The sequence below is a fragment of the Adiantum capillus-veneris genome, chromosome 19, assembly GCF_014529385.1.
Source record: "Adiantum capillus-veneris isolate H3 chromosome 19, ASM1452938v2, whole genome shotgun sequence".
Taxonomy (NCBI): Eukaryota; Viridiplantae; Streptophyta; class Polypodiopsida; order Polypodiales; family Pteridaceae; genus Adiantum; species Adiantum capillus-veneris.
The window spans coordinates 84,348,070-84,371,101 of record NC_140949.1 but is presented as its reverse complement, the minus strand read 5'-3'; the positions used below and the strand labels follow the sequence as shown (position 1 = coordinate 84,371,101).

At 40.6% G+C, this 23,032-nt stretch overlaps 2 protein-coding genes and 1 long non-coding RNA gene across 4 annotated transcripts; 2 read left to right on the top strand and 1 right to left on the bottom strand.

The window, feature by feature from the left end:
* Window positions 1-27: 27 nt before the first annotated feature.
* LOC147434379 (uncharacterized) lies at window positions 28-1,114 on the top strand. Its single transcript, XM_086489928.1, has 3 exons — window positions 28-367; window positions 467-670; window positions 771-1,114. Exons 1-3 carry the CDS (start codon window positions 43-45, stop codon window positions 1,112-1,114), a joined length of 873 nt encoding a protein of 290 aa, XP_086346054.1. The 5' UTR covers window positions 28-42.
* Window positions 1,115-2,186: 1,072 nt separating this feature from the next.
* Window positions 2,187-3,596, bottom strand: LOC147434378 (uncharacterized). The gene is made up of 2 exons (XM_086489926.1): window positions 3,423-3,596; window positions 2,187-3,121 (listed from the first exon to the last, which is right to left on the bottom strand). Exon 2 carries the CDS (start codon window positions 3,119-3,121, stop codon window positions 2,324-2,326), a length of 798 nt encoding a protein of 265 aa, XP_086346052.1. The 5' UTR covers window positions 3,423-3,596; the 3' UTR covers window positions 2,187-2,323.
* Window positions 3,597-3,647: 51 nt separating this feature from the next.
* Window positions 3,648-4,462, top strand: LOC147434377 (uncharacterized). Of its 2 annotated transcripts, XR_015185242.1 has the most exons (4): window positions 3,648-3,883; window positions 3,972-4,012; window positions 4,105-4,162; window positions 4,249-4,462. It is a non-coding gene; the product is annotated as an uncharacterized LOC147434377 (long non-coding RNA). The 2 variants fall into 2 exon arrangements; XR_015185241.1 differs by having other exon boundaries at window positions 4,105-4,462.
* Window positions 4,463-23,032: the final 18,570 nt, after the last annotated feature.

Genomic DNA, 23,032 nt, shown 5'->3' with positions numbered 1-23,032 from the left:
GGGTTGGTGAGTCGATGCCATCCCTATTATTGGTATCAAGATATGCTCAAAGAGTCAGGATTCAAGCAAAACTTCAAGATCATGGATATCGTGAAGAACTCGGTGGCTAGAGCTCTAGACATCCCCGATGAAAATGTGGGCTTCTATGCTAATGACCCTCGACATGCAAGGGTTTTTAGCATGTCAAAGCAGCTCCATTCCTACACCGTTCGTAATGCTGACACTGAGTGGGCCACTTGCGAGTGTGATTGGGCATTACGAGGGAATATGTGCAAACACCAAGTAAAGGTGATGATCTTGGCAGGGTTTGACATCAAAACCATTGTACAAACGGGTTTACACATGTATACTATAGCAGTGAATGATAGTAAGTATTTGCTTAATTTGTGGGCTACTTCTTTTACTTTTGCATGATGCAAAACAACACCTAGGATCATCCTTACTAATTGTGGTTTTGTCTTCTTAGATCATCCATGCACGATGGTCCACAGGGATGACCTTGATGATATACCTATCTCCGCTCTTGAAGAGGTACACACTCTAATTCATAGCTTTGAGGATCAAAGAGAAGATGAAAATCATGGATCCACAGTGAAAGGGCCAAACCCCACCTCAAATGTCTTACTTCTTGAGATACAAAATGCAATCGTGAAATCCTTGCAACTTGCAGGTATATGCAAAGCATTATGGAGCAGGTTTTCTCCTTATTACTTTGTTTTGTTAATGTTTACACCTTAAAGATGTAATTTTGTGCATGGCTTCACATGTAGGTGAGGATCTTTTGTTACTACAACATGTCAAGCGGTCTTCATTTCAGATGCTAGCATCCCTTCAAGCGTACAAAGCATGTCACTCCTCTATGATCCCCAATCCATCAGAGGGATTGACGCATATAGAGGATGGGTTTGGGACATCCTTGGTCCGTGCAAGGCCTTTCATTGAGAAGGGGAATCACAAGAAGCGAAAGAATGCACCAAAAAAGAGTGATAGCCAAGTGGATTTGGAGTCATTTCCCCTACTTCCTAGAAGGAAGAGAGTGACACTCCAAGGCATAGCTGATAGACAAGCAAAGGATGACTTATGTGAAGATCAAGAAGAAGAAGATAACCCATAATCCTACCATTTTGTTGTTCTCTTATGCCTCTTTATCCTTTTTTATCATAGTATTACTCGGTGGTATATGTTTTAAATACCATTTTGTAAAGAGAGCTTTTGAAGACATGATCACTTTTCGTATATGGTAAAATCCTATGCAATATATAAAAGATCAGTTATTTGGGAACATAGAGCTTCTGAAAAGTTTTGGTGTGCACTTTGTTAGCTTAAATAAGTTGTAGCAGCTTTTGGGAAAAATGTGTTTATTATTTCTCAATTGATGAGAACATATCAACAGTTTCCATTTCTTTATTTCAAGAGAATGTGCGCGCGCGTGTGTGTGTGTGTGTGTGTGTGTGTGTGTGAGAGAGAGAGAGAGAGAGAGAGAGAGAGAGAGAGAGAGAGAGAGTAGGATTGTTTCTTTCAAATCTTTGCTTCCCTTGTCAATAGGTCTAGTCATTGTGAGATGGATGCATAGGTCACTGCATCTGGAAGTGTTGTGGTTTGTGGCAGCTATGATGGTGGTGTGTTTTTCCATGGTGTTTTATGTCCCTAGTGCACGGCTTTAGGTGAGTCAATGAGTGGAAGTCAAAGACTGGAAGAGGAGTGTAGACTTAAAAACTCCACATCATGCAATCACTTGGTACTCAAGGATGCTCCATACATCTGTGCATGGCATTTTCTCGAGCTCCATGAGCCATGGCAGTTAAACGATCAGCTTTAGAAAACCTAAAATGGACCTCCACTTGTGTCGACTTACTCCCGATGTCCATGCCTATTGCATTCAGAGCCCTCCGCAAACATCCACCAAACTCTCCAAAACTTTGACCATAAAGTGGGACTTCAAGAGCAACATGCTGAAAATATTCACCTTAAATATGAAAAAGTTCCCTCCAAACACATCTGCATTTCCACCATAGCAAGTAAAGAAAAATGCATAATAAAAATTAAAAGTGGCCAGCTTTTGAGAGTTGTGAGAAACTTCAAATAGAAAATTATCACACTAAGCAGCAATTTGTCTTGTCTCAAAAGAAAAAACAAATGACAACACAAGAACTAGGACAAGATAGATATTACAAATGGAGGAGATGAAATATTGATGCGAAAAGTTACAATTTTGGGGACGATATTACATATTTATGCCAAAAGTTACGATTTTGGAGAGCAACCCAAAATGAATAAAACCAAAAACCATTACATGGCACTAGGTAAAGCTGAAAGATCCTCCTCATACACCTTTTTTGCTGTCTTTCTTTTTTGCCTTAGACCGTGTGTTGTGGGAAGGAGGGCAATGAGGCTCACATGAAGGAAAAGGGGCTACACTTGAAGGGGTATCATTTGGGAGGGGAAGAGGCTCCACTTCATGCATTAGGCCAAGTTTTTCACACATGAGCTTCACACTCCCCTCCAAGTGAATGCATGCGGAGGGACGTGTAGGGCTAGTAGCTTTACAGGGTTGGCCAAAGATCATTGTTTGTGTGCGAGAGATGTTCTTCTGGGCAGCACTTGTACCGACATCTTCTTCAAAAGTCTGGCCATAGCTCACCTTCTTCTTCGAGGCAGTCTTGTTCAACAACAATGTGGTGTCTTCCTTGCTTATAATTGGTTGATTTAGTGGAGGAAAATAAGCCACATGAATTTCCTGTTGCTTTGCTTGATTTTTTGGAACACCACAAGTCCTACTTAGCACCCTATCTACCATGCTTGGTTCCACAAACACTTTTGGTGGTATGGAGATCTCTGTTTGCACCTCCACATTCACAAGGTGCTTTTCTCCAGCTCCCTTTTCTCCAATATTGAGAGTAGCAAAGCCTTGTACAACAACCGAGATGTCTACATCTGTACCTTCTTCATTAGAATCAGAAGATATCACCGATACCGTCGTGCCGGAAGGAACTCGGCTTCGCTGTCTTCTTCGTCTTCGTCGCCGCTGTGAAATCCTTTGTGGAGCTAACATGGTTTCACCTTTGCCATCAGAACTAGAGAGCACAACCATGGGTATATTTCCCGATATGTCGGTCCCCATCTGCACAAAAACTTCATGAATGAATCAAATTGAAAATGCTCATTTAAGCCCGCTTGGATACTAAATTCCGACTGCCCTAAATTCCTTCCTACGAGGATTATGAGCTCGTCGAAATAGAGCTTCCATCAGCGGCCCTCAGGAGGGGTGATTTAAGGCTATCCTCACCCTCTATGAAAGTGCAGATGCCTATGTGTGCATTTACGGATTTGTATGTCCTTCACAATGCCCCACCCCTTAGCCCTCTCTCTCTCTCGCTCTCTCTCTCTCTCTCTCTCTCTCTCTCTCACACACACACACACACCTTGAATGGCCGGGTGGCGGGGGTGGAGCTGCAACAGGCTGGAGGTAGGGGGACGGGTGAGGGAGAGAGAGAGAGAGTGAAAAAGGCGAGGAGGCAGGGGAGACGGGGAGTTTTGCTTTTTTAATGATAGGAAGTGACGGCGATGCAGGAGGGGGGTTGGAAAAGGCGCGTGGCCACGTAGGAAAGGAGAAAGAGGTCGGGGGGGGGGGGGGGGGGGGGGGGGGGGGCACGTAGGAGCTCTGAAGCCACATAGGGCATGAGAGCTCGTGTTTTACCCTCAGCCGGTGAGGGAAAGTTGCTGTGCAGTGTGAGCGTAGGTAGTGGCTACAAGAAAAGCAAAGCAAGAAGGAGAGTTTCTGAATAAAGAATGAGGTTGCGTAGCTTATTAAGCTTCTTAGTGGGAGTGTTGACGATGGCCCTGCTGCTGTTCGCTCGTTCAACGGCCCCTTCCTCCTCTGCCGGTAACGCTCTCTAAGCTGTCTGCTGTCTTCCCTTTCTGCAAGCGTCTCACTCATCAGCATCTGCTTCTGTTTCGCTGTTATGTGGCAGGTGAGCGTCGTCCCAACCTTTCCAATAATATTTCGGTGAACGTAAGCGTCCCCCCCCTTTCTTTCTCTTCCTGCCCTTTTTCCATTTTGCTTCTGTGTTGTGCAGCTCTAAGCTTTCACATTGCCTGCAACAGTCTCCCAATAAGATGGCCTCTGGCCGCCCCGGTGGAAGCGGCCACAGGTGTTGCTAGGGTGAGCCTATAGCAAAAGAGCACATAATGTCCAGAGATAACAGCAATGACGCCTTTACTGACACAGACATTTCTACCAATGGCAAGGTTTACTGACATAGCAGGTCTCCGCGTGAGAGGGAAGTGTCAATGAAGAATCCCTGCTTTGCTTTCGACAAGGGCTCAAGAGAAATTGATCTCAGTGTATATGAAGGTGAAGAACCAGCCGTTAGATAGGATGATATGCCCATCAAGTTGTACCTCCATGGCTTCATTGGATTGCCCATTTTGAGGTGTTTTCTTTAGAACTTGTTTGTCACGATTTTTGGGTCTTTTGCTAAGGACTTGTTTTTCAAACCTCAAACCCACGTTTTTTTTTTTTCGATGCACCAAATGGCCCACATGGGGAGGTGCTTATCCCTTCCAAATATTAGCCATGAAACATGGTCGGGCAAGGGCCGCGTAGCATTGGGCAAGGGCCAAGTGTAGACATTACCATGGCCACCTAATTGATGCATCATGGTCGGCAAGGGCCGCGTAGCATTGGGCAAGAGCCACATGTAGACATCACCATGGCCACCTAATTGATGCACTACGTGTTGGGAACGACGGAGAGAACTCGTAGCAACCAGCTAGGAACCTCCTCCTTGGGTGAACCACCCAAGAAGGAGGATGTACTCGAGTGTCCAAGGGCAAGAGCCCTAGCAACGTGAACACGAGATGAGCACAAGGTGTCCCTCTAGAGGTCACCTGATGGGAGATTTGATCTCAATCCGTACGTTGAAAGGCCAAAGCCTGACCGTTAGACCAACTCTTTGAAGACTCAAAACCCCCGTTTTCAACTCAGCAATGTGAAAGTATCTTGTGCGTACAATGTATATCCCTCCTAGTTTGAAAAAACAACACACTTCTTTCATGAGCTTGATTCTATTGTGAAATAATACATAGATATTCAATCAAGATTGTTATGATTTGCAACGAGAGGGTGGAAATTGCACCAAACCTTTGTCTTGAAGTTAAAGATGTGGCTTTAGATCCATACTCATGGTACATGGAAAGTGTCTTGGTACTTTGGGGACATGTGAGGGTTGCATGCTGAAGATAAGTCTTCTTATGGTGATGCGCTTTCACCATGCAAGGGTTGAGGTTGACATTTCAAGAACTTTGTTGTGCACCTCTCTTTGGAGGGAGTGCCAATTGAAGCGATGGTTCTTCATGATGTAGCTCAACAATTCGTCTGTTTGAAATACTTAGATAGTCGAGAGTGAGCTATACGTAATCTTAGGATTCCTACTTAGCCTTGGGGATGCGTGTAATAAGGGCTTATCATGTTGGTCACACGATCGGGTTAGCAATCCATAGGTTGTTTGCGGTGAAGGGTTGGCATTGTTGGAATGGGGGTTTCACAGCATGATGTTTTTTTTGGTCAACTATCTTACAAAAACAAACAAAACAATTGCATTTATTGGGTTTCTTGGTATAGGCATATGAGCATGTTTGTTGGACAAGTATGTCACAGAGGCATTCTATGCCTTGCAAATGTGCAAGGCAATCTCCATTATGTTGCACCACGATAGTCCCTCTATTTTTCACAATTGCCTTGTTTGCTCTCAAATTAAGCTTATTTTGTGAATGCTTATTGTTGATATTTAGGCCTTTGTTAGGGATTCATTAGTATATTACCAAAAAGTATGTCTGTTTTATCTACTATTCCCTATACCATGCAATGTTGTGTTTTGCACTTGTGTTGGACAAACCAATATACCTTTTCAATGCCATCTTTGCCACATTTGTGCTTGCTTATCCTGATTATACCAATGACTAATGATTCTTTTGCTAAATTTGTATGGTTTTTTGGGTTCTTTGTGTGGTTAGCAAGAGCTAGAAAAGTATCCTTAAGCCATATGAATATTACAAGTTGGCAGTCTTTCTTTTAGCATCGAGTTAGGCTTGGACTAGTTTGTATGCTTATGTACATGAGTTTTGTGTTTGCTTCTCTTATGCCATTGTTTGTGTTTGAATGTCTTTGATCACACCCTTTTTATGCATTAGAAGAAAGGTGTATGCAACATTATAAGGCTCGACGGTTGTGTCCCTTTGAGGCGTATTCTATTATCATAGCGCTTTAAGAGATGCCTTCAAAATTTGAAGTTCCCTAGTGCAATTCATGGCTTCAAAGGGTATCAAGTTCAATAATGCATGTGCATAATAGTAGTATGACTATAATCATGTGCTTCAATACATCATATATTCTCTACAATCATGTTATGTATTTAAACTTGAGAGACGATCACAATAAAGGAACATGAGATATGTTGTAATGTGAATATGAAATTAATTAATTGTGCATAAATTTCAAATCGTTGAAATTGAATGTTCATTGGTGGAGTAGATTCTTGAGAGTCTTTCACCCATAGAAATAAAAAATGATAAGGGATGATTAGGCCTTTTCTTTTTTAATATGTAAGTTTGAATATTATTACATAATAAACCAAAAACATCAAATCTTAAGAAGAAAAGATGGCCATTCAAGGTTTTGTTTAGGATTTTCAATAATTTTATGGAAAAAAATTCAAGAGTTTTGCTACCATATTATGGTAGTAGTGTGTGAACACACATAGGATCCTATCATGCACTTTTTTTCCTCACTAGGAGGTTTTTTTTCCTCTTGTATATACATTCATTATTTTGAGTAAGCATTATCTTTGGATTGGTACACTCAATAATACTACTTTCTATGGTGTGCACTCTTAAGCTCTGCCTTCATCTTCTCCATGTTCATGTGCATTCTTGTAGCATTGTTTCTAACAATTGGTATCATAATGAGCTTCGGCATCTTAGACAGCAGCCTGACACCTTCCTAGCTTGCTTTCTGAGGTTGAAATCATTTTTGGTGAGTGTTTGCAGAGCTCCATAATCTTCATCAAAATTTGGTAGTATTGTGTAGGCCATTTCGTCCTTTTGTGCAAGTCTTCGAACATCGTAGATTCCTTTCTAAGAGGTACTTTGTAGTTTGTGGTTTGTGCTACATAGCATAGGTTGGTTTTGTGTAGTTTTTCTTCTACACAGTCAACTTTTACATCAAGTACATTCATCGGCCATGGCTAAGATATAGAGAATGAGGGACAAACAACCTGGCATTCCTCCCTTTCCAACCCCCTATCTATACCAAATAGGCCTCCGTTGGTGCCATCAACTTGGAGCCGTGTTTTGAAGGATCCATATCTTCAACTTTACTCCCCTCCTAGAGCAAAGTTTTTGTTCTCAAAAACAAAGGTGAGAAATTTCTTCTTAAGAACAACAATGTTCTTTCAAGTGGCCTCTTCATGAGGTTTGTCTTTCCACTTGATGACGAATGTGATGTTGTGTCCATACCTCTTGGGAATCCATGATTTGTTTAGGTTCGTGCAATTAACTTGGAAATTTAATGAAATAAACCAAGATATCTTGAGTAACAATATTGCCAGCTTGACATAATTGTTGTAAACAACTTACATGAAATACTACATAGACCTAAGAATATGGTGGAAGAGTTCATTTATAGACCAATTCTTTATTTTCTTGAGTATTTCAAATGGTCCATCTTCGAGATAATGTAGATGTGGGTCCAATTTTTAGACTTTCTAATTGTTGTGGAACCTTCAAGAAGATATCACCACCTTTCTTATAAGAAACATGACTTTCTTTTCATCTATTTATTTTCTATAACGGTCTTAAGCTTGGTGAACATTTTGGTGAGCCGTATGTAGCATTGCTATATGGTTCTAAAGGAAATACTCGACATTGGTTGAATAAGCAAAAATAAACTAAACTTGGTCGCAACTTGTTTTGTACTATTGTAAGCAAACTCACCATTAGAGAGATAATCTTCCCAATCTGTTTGTTTCTTACACTTGTTGAATATCTTTCAACACTTGGTTGACCCTTTCGGTCTTGACTATCCATCCTAGGATGATCAAATGTACCTAGATTGAGTTGTGTACTCAATCTCTTAAAAATAGCCTTTAAAAAAATGGGATGTTAAATTTTGGATTGTAATCGCTTACTATGTTACTAGGCAAACCATACTTTTAAATATGCTCCACGACTAGCTACATTAATTTGGGCCTTGATAGTAGACTTGGTGGTAATAAACTTATGTGTCTTGGTCAACCTAACGACAATAACCTAAAATAAATCATCTCCTTGGAATGTATCCTCTTTGGTAGCATTGTTAATAAGGATATCATCGAGGAAAACGATATTGGACTTGTCCAAGTAATAGTGTCCAGGTATGGTTGTAGGACACTATTCATATGCATCATAACGTAGTTGGGGCATACAAGCTTTATTACATACTTGTTGGTACCTTGAATGTAGGTTCATTTTTGTAAAAAAGTTATATCCATGTAATTGATCAAACGATTTATCTACCGGTGGTAGTGGGTACTTATTCTTAATGTAGCTGAGTTCAATTTGCGGTAATTTATGCACATGTGCATAGTATTGCCTTGGAAACTTCACCAAAATAAAATAGGAGAATTCCATGGTGAAGAAATGGGTTCAATATAACCCTTGCAGAGGAAGTTTGCAAACTAGCATTCTATCTCAATTGCTTCTTTATGATTAAGCCTATAAGGCAGCTTACTAATTGGTTTACTACTACGTGGAAGGCCATCTATTCATGTTGTACACCTTGTCCAAGGTGTAAGCTAGAAGGAAATTCATTTAAGAAAACACGGTTGTATCCCTAAGCAACTCAACTGAAGTTTAACTTGTACTAAACTTTCATATAATGAGTAGTTTGGCTAGTATGTAAGCTCGTAGCTCGAGTATTTAACATTGAAGCTTGTTAGTTGTTGGTGTGGGGAAGAAGATGAGAGAAGCAGGAGGCTTTGAGGAAGATTCTTGTGCATAATAAACTTCATTCCTAGACTTAGAATTTGAAATAGAAGTAGAAAAAGCGTGACGCATCGGGTAACAAAGAAAACACTCTCTATTTTTATTTTTTTTGAGAAAACATGAAATTGTATTAAAAAAGGGGTGGAGCTTTACAACAGTGCCTCACAGGAGGGAAGAGAGGCATCCCGACTTCTTTACAAAGATAAGGCCAAACAAATCATCCTAAGTCTATCTGAGGAATAATATGAGAGCATGGCATCACGCCAGCACTGCCACCTTAGGCACTTTTGAATAGAGTTAAGAGGCTGACAGTACACTTCTATCATCTGCTTGGAGGATTTAACAGCTATTCTTTTAAGCTCCATGGAGAAAAAACAAGAGTTGTCTTTGAACTGAGATTGGAAGATTGCTTCATTCCTTTGGGTCCAGCAGGCCCATAAATATTCCATTCTCCATAGATTCCACAGGGGGATGTCGATTCTATTACATTCTCCAAGGAGGATTTCATTAATAGTAAGAGGTTGAGGGTGAAGGCTCGAACAACAGTAATGAAATAACTGCAGCTTTCTCTTGTTAGCTTTGCAACCAAAAAAGATGTGTGATAAGTCTTCTTCAGCCTGACATCTTTTGCATTTTCCATCTCCAATTTTAGCTTTAAGTGCTCTGGCTCCAGTCCATACACCTTGATGCATAATGGACCAGGCAAGATAGCTATGCTTAATGGGGTAAGCAAAACTCCAAATACACTTAAATCTGTAGCTCCATTGCCTTGAGTTCCATTGCAAGTTCCATTTCTTATTCAGATTCTTCCTTAGTGCTTCATCAAACTTTGGAACCATGCTGTAGCTGGAAATGGCTTTCCAGGCCCATTCTTTGATATTTCCATGCTTAGTCCTCGCTATCTCTTCAGCTTGGAGCAGACCTTTAAGCTCAATAATCCTGTTCAAGAGTTCAGAACAACAGCCATGAGAAAGATTAGTGTTAGAAAGCATTTCAGCTGAGACCCATTCACCATTTCTATACATGTCTGCCCATTTGTGGAAGCCTGCTTTGAAGCATTTATGAGCCTTGATATTAAGCTTTCGTCCTGTTTTCTGAGGGATGAGACCAATCCATATAGAGTCCTGCATCAGAAAGTCATGAGACAAGGCCTTTTTCAAGGAGATGTGCATGCTTTTCCTAACCTCAAACCAAGATTTCCAAAGAGCGACAGTTAGGGTGCTGCCTGCAGGTGTCAGCTTGACAGAGGAGGTGACAGTATCCCACAAGGAGAGATTTTTCCAAGTGAGAATTTGCTAATATTTCTTTTGATAAGACAAGCCCAGAAATCATTAGAAGACACAGACCTAGCTATCCACTTACCTACCATCTTGTGGGCTAGCTTTTCTAAATTCAAAATGCCTAGACCACCTCTTATTTTGCGCATACAACAAGTGTTCCAAGAAATTTTTGCAACCTTACCCCACCACAAAAATCTTCTAGCAAGGGTAATGACCTGGTTCAGCTGTTGTTTGGTGGGTTTCCAGCAAGATAGGTAGTAAATTATGGATGGCAAGATATAGTGGTTGAGCACAAAGGATCTGGCAGCCAGATTAGGCTGCATGTTTTGCCACATCAAAACCTTCTTCCTGAATCTGTCCATGACCCAGTCCCACCTTTGGGCCATTGTCACCTTAAAGCCCATTGGTATGCCCAGTAATCTGAAAATGTGGCCATCAGGAAGAATCTGGCAACCAGCATCAATCACCGGTTGTGGGACTGAACCTTTTGAAGCTTTAACTCCTGTTTTCTGATGGTTAATATGGGATCCACTGGCTATACAGAAAGTGTTTAAACAGTTCAAAAATGCATCAGCAGACCCCTAATCAAGTTTACACAGCGCATTAGTGTCATCTGCAAACATCTGTAGGCATAAATCAACATTTGTGCCAGCAATTTGAATACCCTTGAGCAAGCCTTTATGCATCTGATCCTTTACCAACCATCCCAATGCATCTGAAAGTATAGCAAAAAGCAGAGGTGCTATGGGACACCCTTGCCTTATGGATCTTTTGAGAGTAATGAGGTCAGTTAATTCACCATTTATGGCTACTTTAGCATAAGCATTTCCAAGAAGAACATGCACAAACTTTATAAACCTTTTACCAAAACCAATATCATGCAAAGCTTGCAGAATGAAGTCCCACTCAATTCTATCATAGGCTTTATCAAAGTCAACTTTAAAGAATAGAAAGTCTTGTTCAATTTCATAGGCATATTCCATGCCCTCCCAAGGAGAAATAATTGCATCCAAGATGAATCTACCTTTAATGAACCCTTTTTGCTCTTTGAGGATGATTGTGTCCATCAAGGGGCTAAGTCTTCTGGCTAGGGCTAGAGCAAAATTTTTATAGATAGAAGTCAGACAGGTGATGGGTCTCCAGTTATTCAACTCCTCCTTGCATCCTTTTTTATGAAGGAGTTTGACCACCCCAGTATTAATACAGGCTGGAAGAAATCCTTTTTTAACAGCTTCTTGCCACACTAGAATCAGGTAAGGGGTCACAAAGTCTTTGTACATTTTAAAAAATTCATTTGGTACTCCATCCAGCCCTGGAGATTTACCAACTTTCAATTTATCAATGCATTCTCTGAGCTCCCCTTCAGAGATAGGTGCTTCCAGGGGGCTGGCCATAGAACTAGGCACAGTCTTCCCTCTAAGCAAGGCTATTTTTTCCCTTGCTTCTTGAGTCTTTTGGTCTCTTTTGGGAGCTTCAGAGAATACTTTGGTAAAGTGATCATAAGCAATGGTTAAATTCTCCTTTTGGGTCTGGGCCAGGAGACCTCCCTGTCCCCTAAGAGGGGGTATGAAATCCTTAGCCTTTTTCTTTTTAAGAAGTTGAAACATATTTTTGGTAGGCCTGTCAATTTTGCCAGCCCAGTATTCCCTAGTGAAAGCAAGGGCACTGTTAGCTTCAAGGATCTCTTCCAGCCTGAGTTCATTTCTAAGCTCAGTGAGTCTCTTAGAGGGGTAGTTAGAACTGGCTGAGCTTTTCTCCAGCTTGGAGAGCTCCCCATGTATCATCACTCTTCTTTTTGCTCTAAGGTCTTTGGCCATTTTTTTATATAAAGTCAGAGTATGTTGTATGTGATGCAGGGCTACTTCCCAAGCTTTGCCTGGGGAATTGTTAGAATAGAATGCACAGTGCAAAATGCTTTTTATCTTTTCTTTTATGGAGTTTAAACCAAGCAAAGATTGATCTAAGTGAGGCCAACCAGCCTTAAAAGCAGTATCAGACCTCAACAAATCAATGAAGACAGGCTTATGGTCAGATAAGGTCAAAGAAGCATCAGATTTACACTTAACAAACCAGTGATCCTGCAACACATTAACCGACATATAGACTCTGTCCAATATAGCAGCCCTGAAGCATTCACCAACTTGGTTGTTGCTCCAAGTAAATCCACAGTCTTCTGACACATCAATAATATTCAAGGCATCCAACAAGTCTAACCAGCATACTTTTTCTGTCCCTGCAAGTGTTTGCCCAAGTGACCTTGACCTATCAGAGATATGCTCTACCATATTGAAATCACCTGCAATCAAGATATTTTTGGGCAGCCCAGCCAGCTCTTTCCAGCATAGAGACCTTTCAGAAATAGCATTGGGGGCATAGACACTTACTACAGTGTAGTTGAATGGATCAGATAAAGTGACTGCTGTCCAAGTGCCTCTAGTGGACGACTGGGAGCTAGCAATAAACTTGGACCATTTGGAAGCAATTCCAATTGCACAGCCTCCTTTTCCACCACTATGATTAGTGAAAAACCAGTTATACCCAGAGCTGATTCTATTAAGATTCATTTCCAGATTCTTTCCTGCTATTTTGAGTTCCTGCAAGCATAAAAAGTCAGGTTGCGTAGACAGATCAGCTAGCCACTTTTTGATTACCATTGGCCTGGCAGCATCGGTAAGCCCTTTGCAATTCAGGGTAAGGCCTTTGAGGTTAGGGCATTTCATTTTTTAGAGTTTTTGTTAGGTTTAATCGATGAAACAGAAGCCCTGTTAGGGTCAGTAGACTTCTCGACTTTTATCTTGTGTTTATGACCCTTGATGTTCGTTAAGCTCTCTTCCTCTGCCTGGGACATCAAGATGTCTACAGAAGGAATGGGGGAGCTGTCTAGTTCCATCTTTTTTTTTTGATCTTCTAAGTCAAGTTCCCTGGAAAATTTGAGCATTTCTGCTGAAACATCTTGCTGTATGCCTTGAGTACTCTGGACATACTCACTTTCACTTTCTGCTTCGGATGAGCAACCTGAGTTTGTATGCGGGCTAGAGAGGGGAATTTGCTTCTCAATAGCTGGGCCAGTGGGGTATTGACTGTCAGGGTCCAGGGGAACCTTAGGTGCCCCATTAGTCTCATTTGAAGGTTCAGCCCGAGGACGGAGTGAGGGACCAGCAAATGGTTCAAATACCTCCTCTAGGAGGACATCAAAATAATTGCTGTTAGCAGTAGACAGGGCTTTTTTCTTTGCCATCCTAGGTATAGGTTTTTTGAAAGCTTGTTGATTGACCTTGGGCTGTTGGGCTTTAGGGTCTTTATCCGTTTGGTGAGTGGCTTTTTCTTTGAGCAAGGAAGGGCATTCCCTTATGAGATGTCCTTGCTGAAAGCAGTGGAAGCACGAATTAGGTAGGTTGCGGTACAAAATCTTATGCTCATGCAATAGGGCCCCAGTACAGTCCTTGATTGGTATTTTGGATTGAGGGGTTTTACTAATGTCAACTTCAATAAGAAGCTGCGGATCCCATTTAGGGTTTATTCCACCCCTAGCCTTTTGCCCCAAAACCTTTCCAATAGAATTACCCAAATTTCTCAGCCAAGGATAGAATTCCACTGACAGATCCGGGAAGTCGACCCAGACAGGTACCTTGGTTGGCTTCTCTCCTTTAGGGTTGAAGCCCTTGTACCATTTGTAGAAGGAGATAGGGGTGTTTTTGATAAGCCACTGCCCTTCAGAGATTACTTGTAGGGCGCTGTTAGCATCTTCGAAAAAGAAGAGATAATAGTTGTTCGGTAGATACTGAATATGCTGAGGGTAGAGGTTTCTGCTTTCCCAGTTGGAGGCTACCCATGATTTCAGAGTATCCAAAGAAGGTCTTGGCCCATGGCAGAGCCCTATAACTACTCTATCAGACAGTTGGGAGAACCAAGCTTGAAGGTCTTGTTGTTTGATAACAATGCCCTCTATAGATTCAGAGGTATCTGCTTCTGTGTTACCTTGAGGACTAGCAGGAGGGGCGTTTATGTTCTGAGTGTCTAAATTAACACCTTCTGAGACTGTACCTTTGTTTTGGCCCTGCCACTGAAGCCCATGTGGTAATAGACGAGCAAAAGGGACATTGTGTGCCGTGAGGGAATCAATGTCATCCATAGGGAATCCTTCATGAATATTCCAAGTAGGGCTATGGAACTTAGACGGGTTAGGTAGCATACCTGCTATCCCATGTTGTAGCACGTTTGTAAATGTTCTGTCTTGCTGTCCTCTGATAGCCTCAGCATACGTTTGAATAGGGGACCTTGTTAGCGCTTGAACAGGAGTCCTTTGAATAGGTTGAAGGTTGCATGCACCAGCTGTGGGATGGAAGCTACCTAGCATTCCACCAGGGGTAGAACCTAGCTGAGTGAACTGGGGTTGGCCCTTTGGGCTTTTGACCCTCTGAGTGTTATACAGGGGGTGATTGAGGCGAACAGGGGAGGAAGGGCTGGTAAGATCCATGAGGTTTGAGGGGAGATGGGACGTGAGCCCGTTTAGCAAGGCATCATGTAGAGTCATGCTTCAACCCCCTCTCGGGGGCAGAGTGTGTGCCAGGCAGGTGCAGCGCGATGGAGCTGGGGAGGACGAAGGTAAGGGAAGCAGGGGAAAGAGGCATGCGACTGTACGCAACATGCAAGCGCTACAAGCGCTCAGCAAGTTTTTTTCTCCGTTCAAAGACCTACACTCTCTATTTTGTCACTAGAATCAAGTTGGGAAAGTTTATTCTTAAACTTAGAATTTGAAATAGGAGTAGACAAAGCATGACCCACTGGGTAACAAAGAAAACATTCTCTATTTTATCATTAGAATCAAGTTGGGGAAGAAGATAGAGAAGCAGGTGGGATTTTTGTACATATGAAACTTCAATAGCTCTATTGAGTCAAAGCATGTATCACTGATAACAAATCTTTCTTGTAGACCTATGCAACCCTCTCATGTATAGATGACATTCTACTCTTGTAAGCTATGACATGGCCCTCTTGCATTAATAGAATGTCACCACAAGCATGATAGTCACCACAAGCATGATAGTAAACCTCAAAGTGTCTCTATAAATCTAGCCAATATCCAAATAGGATGTGAACAGAACACCCTTCTGAGTTAGGATATGCAAAGGCAAGGCAATCTTTGCAAACTTTTTGATGAATCGCTTTGTAATACAAGCACAAACCCCAAAAGCCTAATACTTCATCCACATTCTTAAGTTTTTGCCAATTCCAAATTGTCTCTACTTTAGCCAAGTCCATCTGTACACCCTTTGTTGAGATGATGTGTCCCAAAAGGTGTATCCCTGGCACAAAGAACTCACTCTTCTTCTCGTTGATGAACAAGTTATGTTTTTGCAATGTGTCAAAAACCTGCAAGAGATGTTTACTGTGTTCATGTTCACTCTTTAAAGAATTCAGTTAGAAGGCGCCCACAAATTGTCTATGCTCTCCAAAAATTGGGTCCATCATGTTTTTGACCGTTGTAGGAGCATTTGTGAGACTGAAGACATCATCAAATACTCGTACAATCTAGAGGATGTCCTGAACGTGGTCTTGTATACAACTCCAAAAACGATCATAATCTGATGATAACCATTTTTCAGATTGAATCGACTAAAACACAAAGAACCCTAAAGTCTGTCAAGTGATCCTTGATATTGGAAACCTATTCTTGAAGGTGATTTTTTGAGATCTTTCTGGTCAGTGCACATTCTCCAAGATCCATCTTTCTTCAAAACAAAAAGCATTGCTGGACAAAAAGACAAAGTATAGGTTAAATTAGACCCTTTTCTATGACTTGATTTACTATTTAACACCATTTTAGATTAATTGGGAAAATCTCATTTCCCAAATGCTAAATTGGCATGTTAGGATCGTGCTATTCTTCTATTTTTAGGCTCAATTTCCAATAATTTAGATAAGATGCCATGATTCTAGCATCCAAATTTGATTTTTATATAAGAATTTTTATAAGCAAATTTCCAATATAGATTTTTGCAAAAGGATTCATATAAGAGAAATGCTTTAAAACATCAATCAAAGCTCATAAAGATGGATTCTAAAAAATTTAAGGTGTCAAAACACACGAAATGATGTGACTACTAAGCAACATATATATTGGTTATGCAAAACAAAAATGTAATATCTAGACACAAAGAGCACCAACAACTCTTATCATAAAATTGGTCACCTTAATCTCAAGTACGAGAAAATAGCTACCCCAAATTCTAAACACTATCAAGTTTCAACTACAGTATAGTATGTACAACACCCAAATTAACATTTGATAATTAAAAAACCTAAAGAATATTGTTGATTAGCCTATGGCCCTACCATAAATTTTCATCTATGGCACCTATAATGCCATTTAGTGTCAAAGAATTTATATTAATATGCTACATTTTCATCAAAACATGCTTTAAAACTTCAATGAAGCTTCTAGAGATGGTGTCTCAAAAAAAGGAGGTGTTTAAAAGCACCATTGATGTGACTAATAAGCAGCCTATGAATTGATCACGAAATCTGTATGGGTTGTACACAAAGGTTACCAACAACTCATTTTATAAAATTCATGGTCTCTATCTCATGTACAAGAAAGTACTAAGTGCAAGGAGCATAGTATCTTCAAAATAGAGGGTGTCCAACAAACACAATTTTTGTAGCATTATCAATTGTCAACAACATTTTGGTAGTTTTCATTGCCTCAAAAAAGAAAAGTACTAAGAAGAAAATGATATGTGAATCAAACAATTAGATTAGCAATGTTACTTGAGTGAGAGATGTCTCCTCACAATAGGATGCACTTCATGTACACTTGTATTTTTTTCACCCACTTTCTCTCTTACATCAGCCCCTAAATTTCTTCAGATCACCATCGAACTTGCCATTTCATAAAAAGCAACATCTTTGCTCACACTAACTTTACCTGTGACATGATCGTAGCACTTATACCCTTTCTACTCAAGGGAATAGCTAATAAACACACATATTTTTGCTTTCATGTCAAGTTTACTTTCTCACCTCATCTGGTAAAATGCATATAAGCAATACATTTGAACACTTCAAAATTTAATGCATCCGATTTTTCACCACAAAACTTCTCTTTTGGTGTCATATCATGCACTACAGTAGTAGGGGTCTCTATTCATAATGTAAACACCTATAGAAAACAACCTTAGCCCAATAACAATGAGGCATGCTCTTCTTATTCATCAATGCTCTTGCAACTTTTGCTATGTGCCCATTTTTCTGCTCAACAACATCATTTTTCTACATATTATACTTGCATGCAAACTGCCTCTAAATTCAATGTTTTTTCAAAAAACCATTGAGCACATTAGAAAAGTATACTCCCCCTCCATCTAACCTTATGCACTTTATATATTTCATAGTTTTTTTTTTAACCATAGCCTTGAAATTTTGAAAGTGCATAAACACCTCACTTTTTTGCTTTATCAAATAGACCCATATCTTCTTCCTTGTATGGTCATCAATGAAGCTCACATTGTATTTGCATCCACCCATCGATGCAATCTTTGTCAAACCCCATAGACTCCTCCTTCCTTAGAAATTTCCTCGAGCACATGTGTTCTACCTCTATAAATTATTATGTTGTTGTTTTTGGTGGTTGCCTTTTCCTTGACCACCTCCTCTTTCTCTATTGTTGAAGAGGACCCGTTCATAATTATTTCTACCCCGTGTAGAGGAGTCTTCCTCGAGTTCCTTCTTTTTCACAATCAATAAGGACAACAAATTTGTAAATGCGGGAATGCTCTCTAGAAAACGGATAGCGATATAAAATTGTTTGTACAATGGACCCAAACTTTGTAGGCATGCTTCCACCTTATCATCATCATCAACCGTAGTACAAATTGATGCAAGGGACTCACATATGTTCTTTATCTTCAATGAATAGTCATTGATAGACAAGTTTTTCTTTAGCATGGTATTTAGCTTAGTCTTAAAGTACAGCTTCCTTGCTTTTGTGATGGTCACATCCAATGATATTATGGTATCCCAAGCCACATTAGGGGTGTAAGCATCTTGTATGTGCCCAATCATAGTGTCCTGTACACTCACAAAAAGCCCATACATGACATTTTAAGCTCCCTGGTTTCAATCTATGAACACCTCTCTACGCATCTTCCTTTGGTAACATTGGTGTTGTCTCATGCTCTCCATAAACGTACTCCCAATTACCTTTATCCATAAGTAAATTGGTCATTCTGAATGTTCAAGCATGGAAGGTTTTCTTGTCTAGCTTCTTGTTAACATGTTGTTGGACAACATGTTTTCAACACTTCATTAAGTCTCTGAGCAGCCTGCTAAAACTAATCAGTTACAACCTATGCACAATTGACATACATACACTTTCACAATACTAAACGATACCTATGACCACCATTGTAGTCAAAACAAAACTATCTGCACCACCAAAATGTAGATTTTTAGAATCTCAAACCTTAGCATTTTTGCCTTCTGCAAATGCACTCTAACTCCAAAACAAACACTTCCAAAATGGAAATTTGGCCACACAAAAGAAGTCTTTTGCAGTTCAAAGGGTTGTACACAAACCCTGCACACTCTCCAAAAGAAAGCACCTCGATTGAGATGGATCGTGAGAATCCCAAGACCGCTTTTGTTATTGCTCCTAATTGTTGCTCCAAGCTCCTCACACACAACCAAGCTCTAACATTGGTGTTGTCTCATGCTCTCCATCAACGTACTCCCAATTACCTTTATCCATAAGTAAATTGGTCATTCTGAATGTTCAAGCATGGAAGGTTTTCTTGTCTAGCTTCTTGCTAACATGTTGTTGGACAACATGTTTTCAACACTTCATTAAGTCTCTGAGCAGCCTGCTAAAACTAATCAGTTACAACCTATGCACAATTGACATAGATACACTTTCACAATACTAAACGATACCTATGACCACCATTGTAGTCAAAACAAAACTATCTGCACCACCAAAATGTAGATTTTTAGAATCTCAAACCTTAGCATTTTTGCCTTCTGCAAATGCACTCTAACTCCAAAACAAACACTTCCAAAATGGAAATTTGGCCACACAGAAGAAGTCTTTTGCAGTTCAAAGGGTTGTACACAAACCCTGCACACTCTCCAAAAGAAAGCACCTCGATTGAGATGGATCGTGAGAATCCCAAGACCGCTTTTGTTATTGCTCCTAATTGTTGCTCCAAGCTCCTCACACACAACCAAGCTCTAATACCATGTCAAGAGATAGAGAAGAAGATAGCTTCAGCTCTTACAAGCACACACACATAGAGATGGAGGCAAAACCCTCCTCCTCCTTCTTCACTAACTCAAGATAAAAAGTATACAATGCATAAAAAGGAAAGTACAATATAAGGGAAAACTAGTACAACGGTTTAGTGTGAACCGCTAGTGAGTGAGCTGGATGGATAAGTGTACCATCACTCCAATAGGTAGATCAAGTTAGCGTAGTAGTCCAATTGTAGTATCACTGGTGAAATTATGCATATTTACCCAAGACGTGCCGATGATGATGATTGTCGATGATAGTCATCCAAGAGTAGTACATGTTGGGCTTGACATCTCAACACCTTCCTTACCATTTACTTGTACAACTAAACTTTTCCAGCTTGATTCCATTAATAAAATAGAGGAGATTTATTTATGTTACTCATTGTGTCATACTTAATCTACTTTTGTTTCAAGGTCTAACTTTGGTAATTGAATATCTCCTACCCATGAATTTTCCTCAAAGTTGTGATATTTGTTACCATATATGAGGTAGTGATGTGTGTGAACACACTTAGGACTATCGGGGCATTTTTTCCTCACTAGGAGGATTTTCCCCCCGTGCATTGTATATTCCCATCATTCTAAGGCTAACTTATTTTTCCATTGTGCACTAAGCTATATACTCTCTGTTGTGTGCCTTAAACTTCTGCATCTTCTCCAAGCTGTGTGTGTTTCCCTGCAACCCTATTTCCAAAAATTTGTATCAGAGTAGGTTGCATCCTCCCGAGCATAGTTGCCAGCATCACCAACACACACCTACTCACTTTCTACAATTTTGGGTGAGCTTTGGTGAGTGTCAGCAGTTCAACAAATCCTTTTGTGCAAAATTTTTGTCAATGCAATTTTCTACTGAACATGTCCCTCACAATCTTTTTTGGGTTGTGCTATATAGCACGTGTTGGTCCTACTTCATTTTTCCTCTTTTCAGGCAGTTTTTACATTAGGTGCAGTCACTCACCATGGCTGACAACAACATATGCAGACGTAAAATTGTATTGCAAACGTAAAAAGATGGAGTCAAAGATTATACATGAGGAACTTGACATGGAAACTTTCCTTGCTAGTATCAAGGATATTAACTGAGCAACTCATTTCTGCAGGCGAAGTCATTTTTGACAGTTCACTTGTGCAAACTGTTCTTAATGCATTGTCAAATTCTCTCTCTCTCTCTCTCTCTCTCTCTCTCTCTCTCTCTCTCTCTCTCTCCCCCCCCCCCCCCCCCCCCCCCCTCCCCACACACATACACACACACAAGCGACACACACACTCCCCCATTGTGTGTTGTGCACACAAGTCATGTCCTTCTCCAAGCTTGAGAAGTAGAGAGCCTACACCAACACCCCTTGGCTATGGAATGCAAATCCAACCAAGATTATGCTAAGATAAATGCTTATCAATCAATCCATCTTCATTATCACTATGATAAGCTATGGTCTAAGAGTGATTATATGTGAGGAGACTACTTCTTTCTTGTAGAGATACGTCTTCTTCTCTTCATCTTCCTCACTCCCTGCTAGCTCTCTCCACCTTTGAAGGTGTTTGAGGTCTTGGGATTGAGGCTGGGACAAGTTAATGCTTTTGCAAGTTAGTTACGGGCATAATATTGGTGCATGAAGCTTACCATTGTTGGAATTAGGGTTGCAGGGAAACGCACACAGCTTGGAGAAGACGAAGGAAGTTCAAGGGACACAACAGAGAGTGTATTACTTAGTGTGCAATGGAAAGATTGATAGCCCTAGAATGATGGGCGTATATACAATGCACGGGGGGAAGACCTCCTAGTGAGGGAAAAAAAGCCCCGGCGGTCCTAAGTGTGTTCAGACACATCACTACCACATGTATATGGTAACAAATCCCCCTTGGAGTGATGTAGACGAGAGCTAGCACATGAGTAAAGAAAGTGTCATGCCCTAAGGACATGATCAGTCTACAAAGGGGAGTAAGCCCAAAGCTTTGTAAAAAGCTTCGAACTTCTCACGAGACAATGCCTTTGTGAAAAGTTATGTAAGGTTGTCATGTGTTGGCACATAAGCCAAGGTGATCTCTCCTTTTGACAGCCTCCCCCTGACATAGTGGTAATGCACCTCAATGTGCTGGGTTCCTCGCAACTGCCAATGCACTCTATCTGTCAGTGTAGATAGTGTTGGAAATGTCCTGTCCAACACCCAAATCAACCATAAGGCGTCTGAGCCATACACACTATACCGTAGCTGTGAAGACTGCCCTGTACTCAGCCTCACAACTAGAAGTGGCCATAGTAGGTTGCTTCTTGCTCAACCATGATATACATGAACTACCAAGCATGAAACAAAAACCACTTGTAGACACTCGCATGTCAAAACAACCAGCCCAATCTGAGTCTGAAAAAGCATGTAAGTCTGGCGGCAATGATCCCCCCTTGGGATCAAACAAGCCAAGATGTAAAGTGCCACTCAAGTAGCAAAAAATCCTCTTGACAACCTGCCAATGCATAAATCTGTTGACCTGTGAGACTGCAAACTGAATATCCAGCCTCGTGTTGCATACATAAATGAGGCATCCAACAATAATTTGGTAAAGAGTGACATCTGCACGATCACCAGAATCATGAAGACTCAATTTCAAACTTGTTTCCATGGGAGTGGCAATAGGTTTGCAATCCTCAAGTCCAAACTTACATAGCAATGTTTCTGTGTAACTTTTTTGACACAAGGCAATACCACCATCACACTACTTAAATTGTATACCCAAGTAATGATGCAATAGCCCCAAATCTTTCATCTTGAAAGTAGCATTCAAATCAGTCTTAAATTCAACAATATGTCTCTCATTTGGTCTAGTGATCAGCAAATCATCTACATAAAGAACCACAATGAGAAGTACATCACCCTCATGCTTTACATACATTGTGCTTTCTGTTGGACTGTTACGAAAGCCTCGTTTGACCAAATGAGTGTTAGCCTTCTCATACCAAGCACGAGGAGATTGCTTCAACCATACAAAGCTTTGTTACATTTTCACACCTTATCCTCTTGTCCTTTCTTGACAAAACTGCGGGGCTACGTTACATAAACTTCCTCAAATATTCCACCATTCAAGAAAGCAGTAACAATGTTTGACTGATGTACATCCCAACCAAAATGAGCTGCTAATGCACATAGAAAACGCATAGTAGTCATACAACAAGCGGGAGCAAAAGTCTCTTCATAATCTATGCCTTTTTGTTGTGCATAACCCTTTGCAACAAGTCAAGCCTTATAGCGATCAATCTCACCATCCGGCTTGCATTTCAACTTGTAAACCCACTTTCTACCAATGGCCTTTTGCCAGGAGGCAAATCACATAAAGTACATGTGTCATTTTCTATCAGTGCATCATATTCTGATTGCATGGCAACCATCCAAATTTTTGAATTTTGTGCTTCATACAGAGGTTCCTCGACATCATGTAATCTAGACACA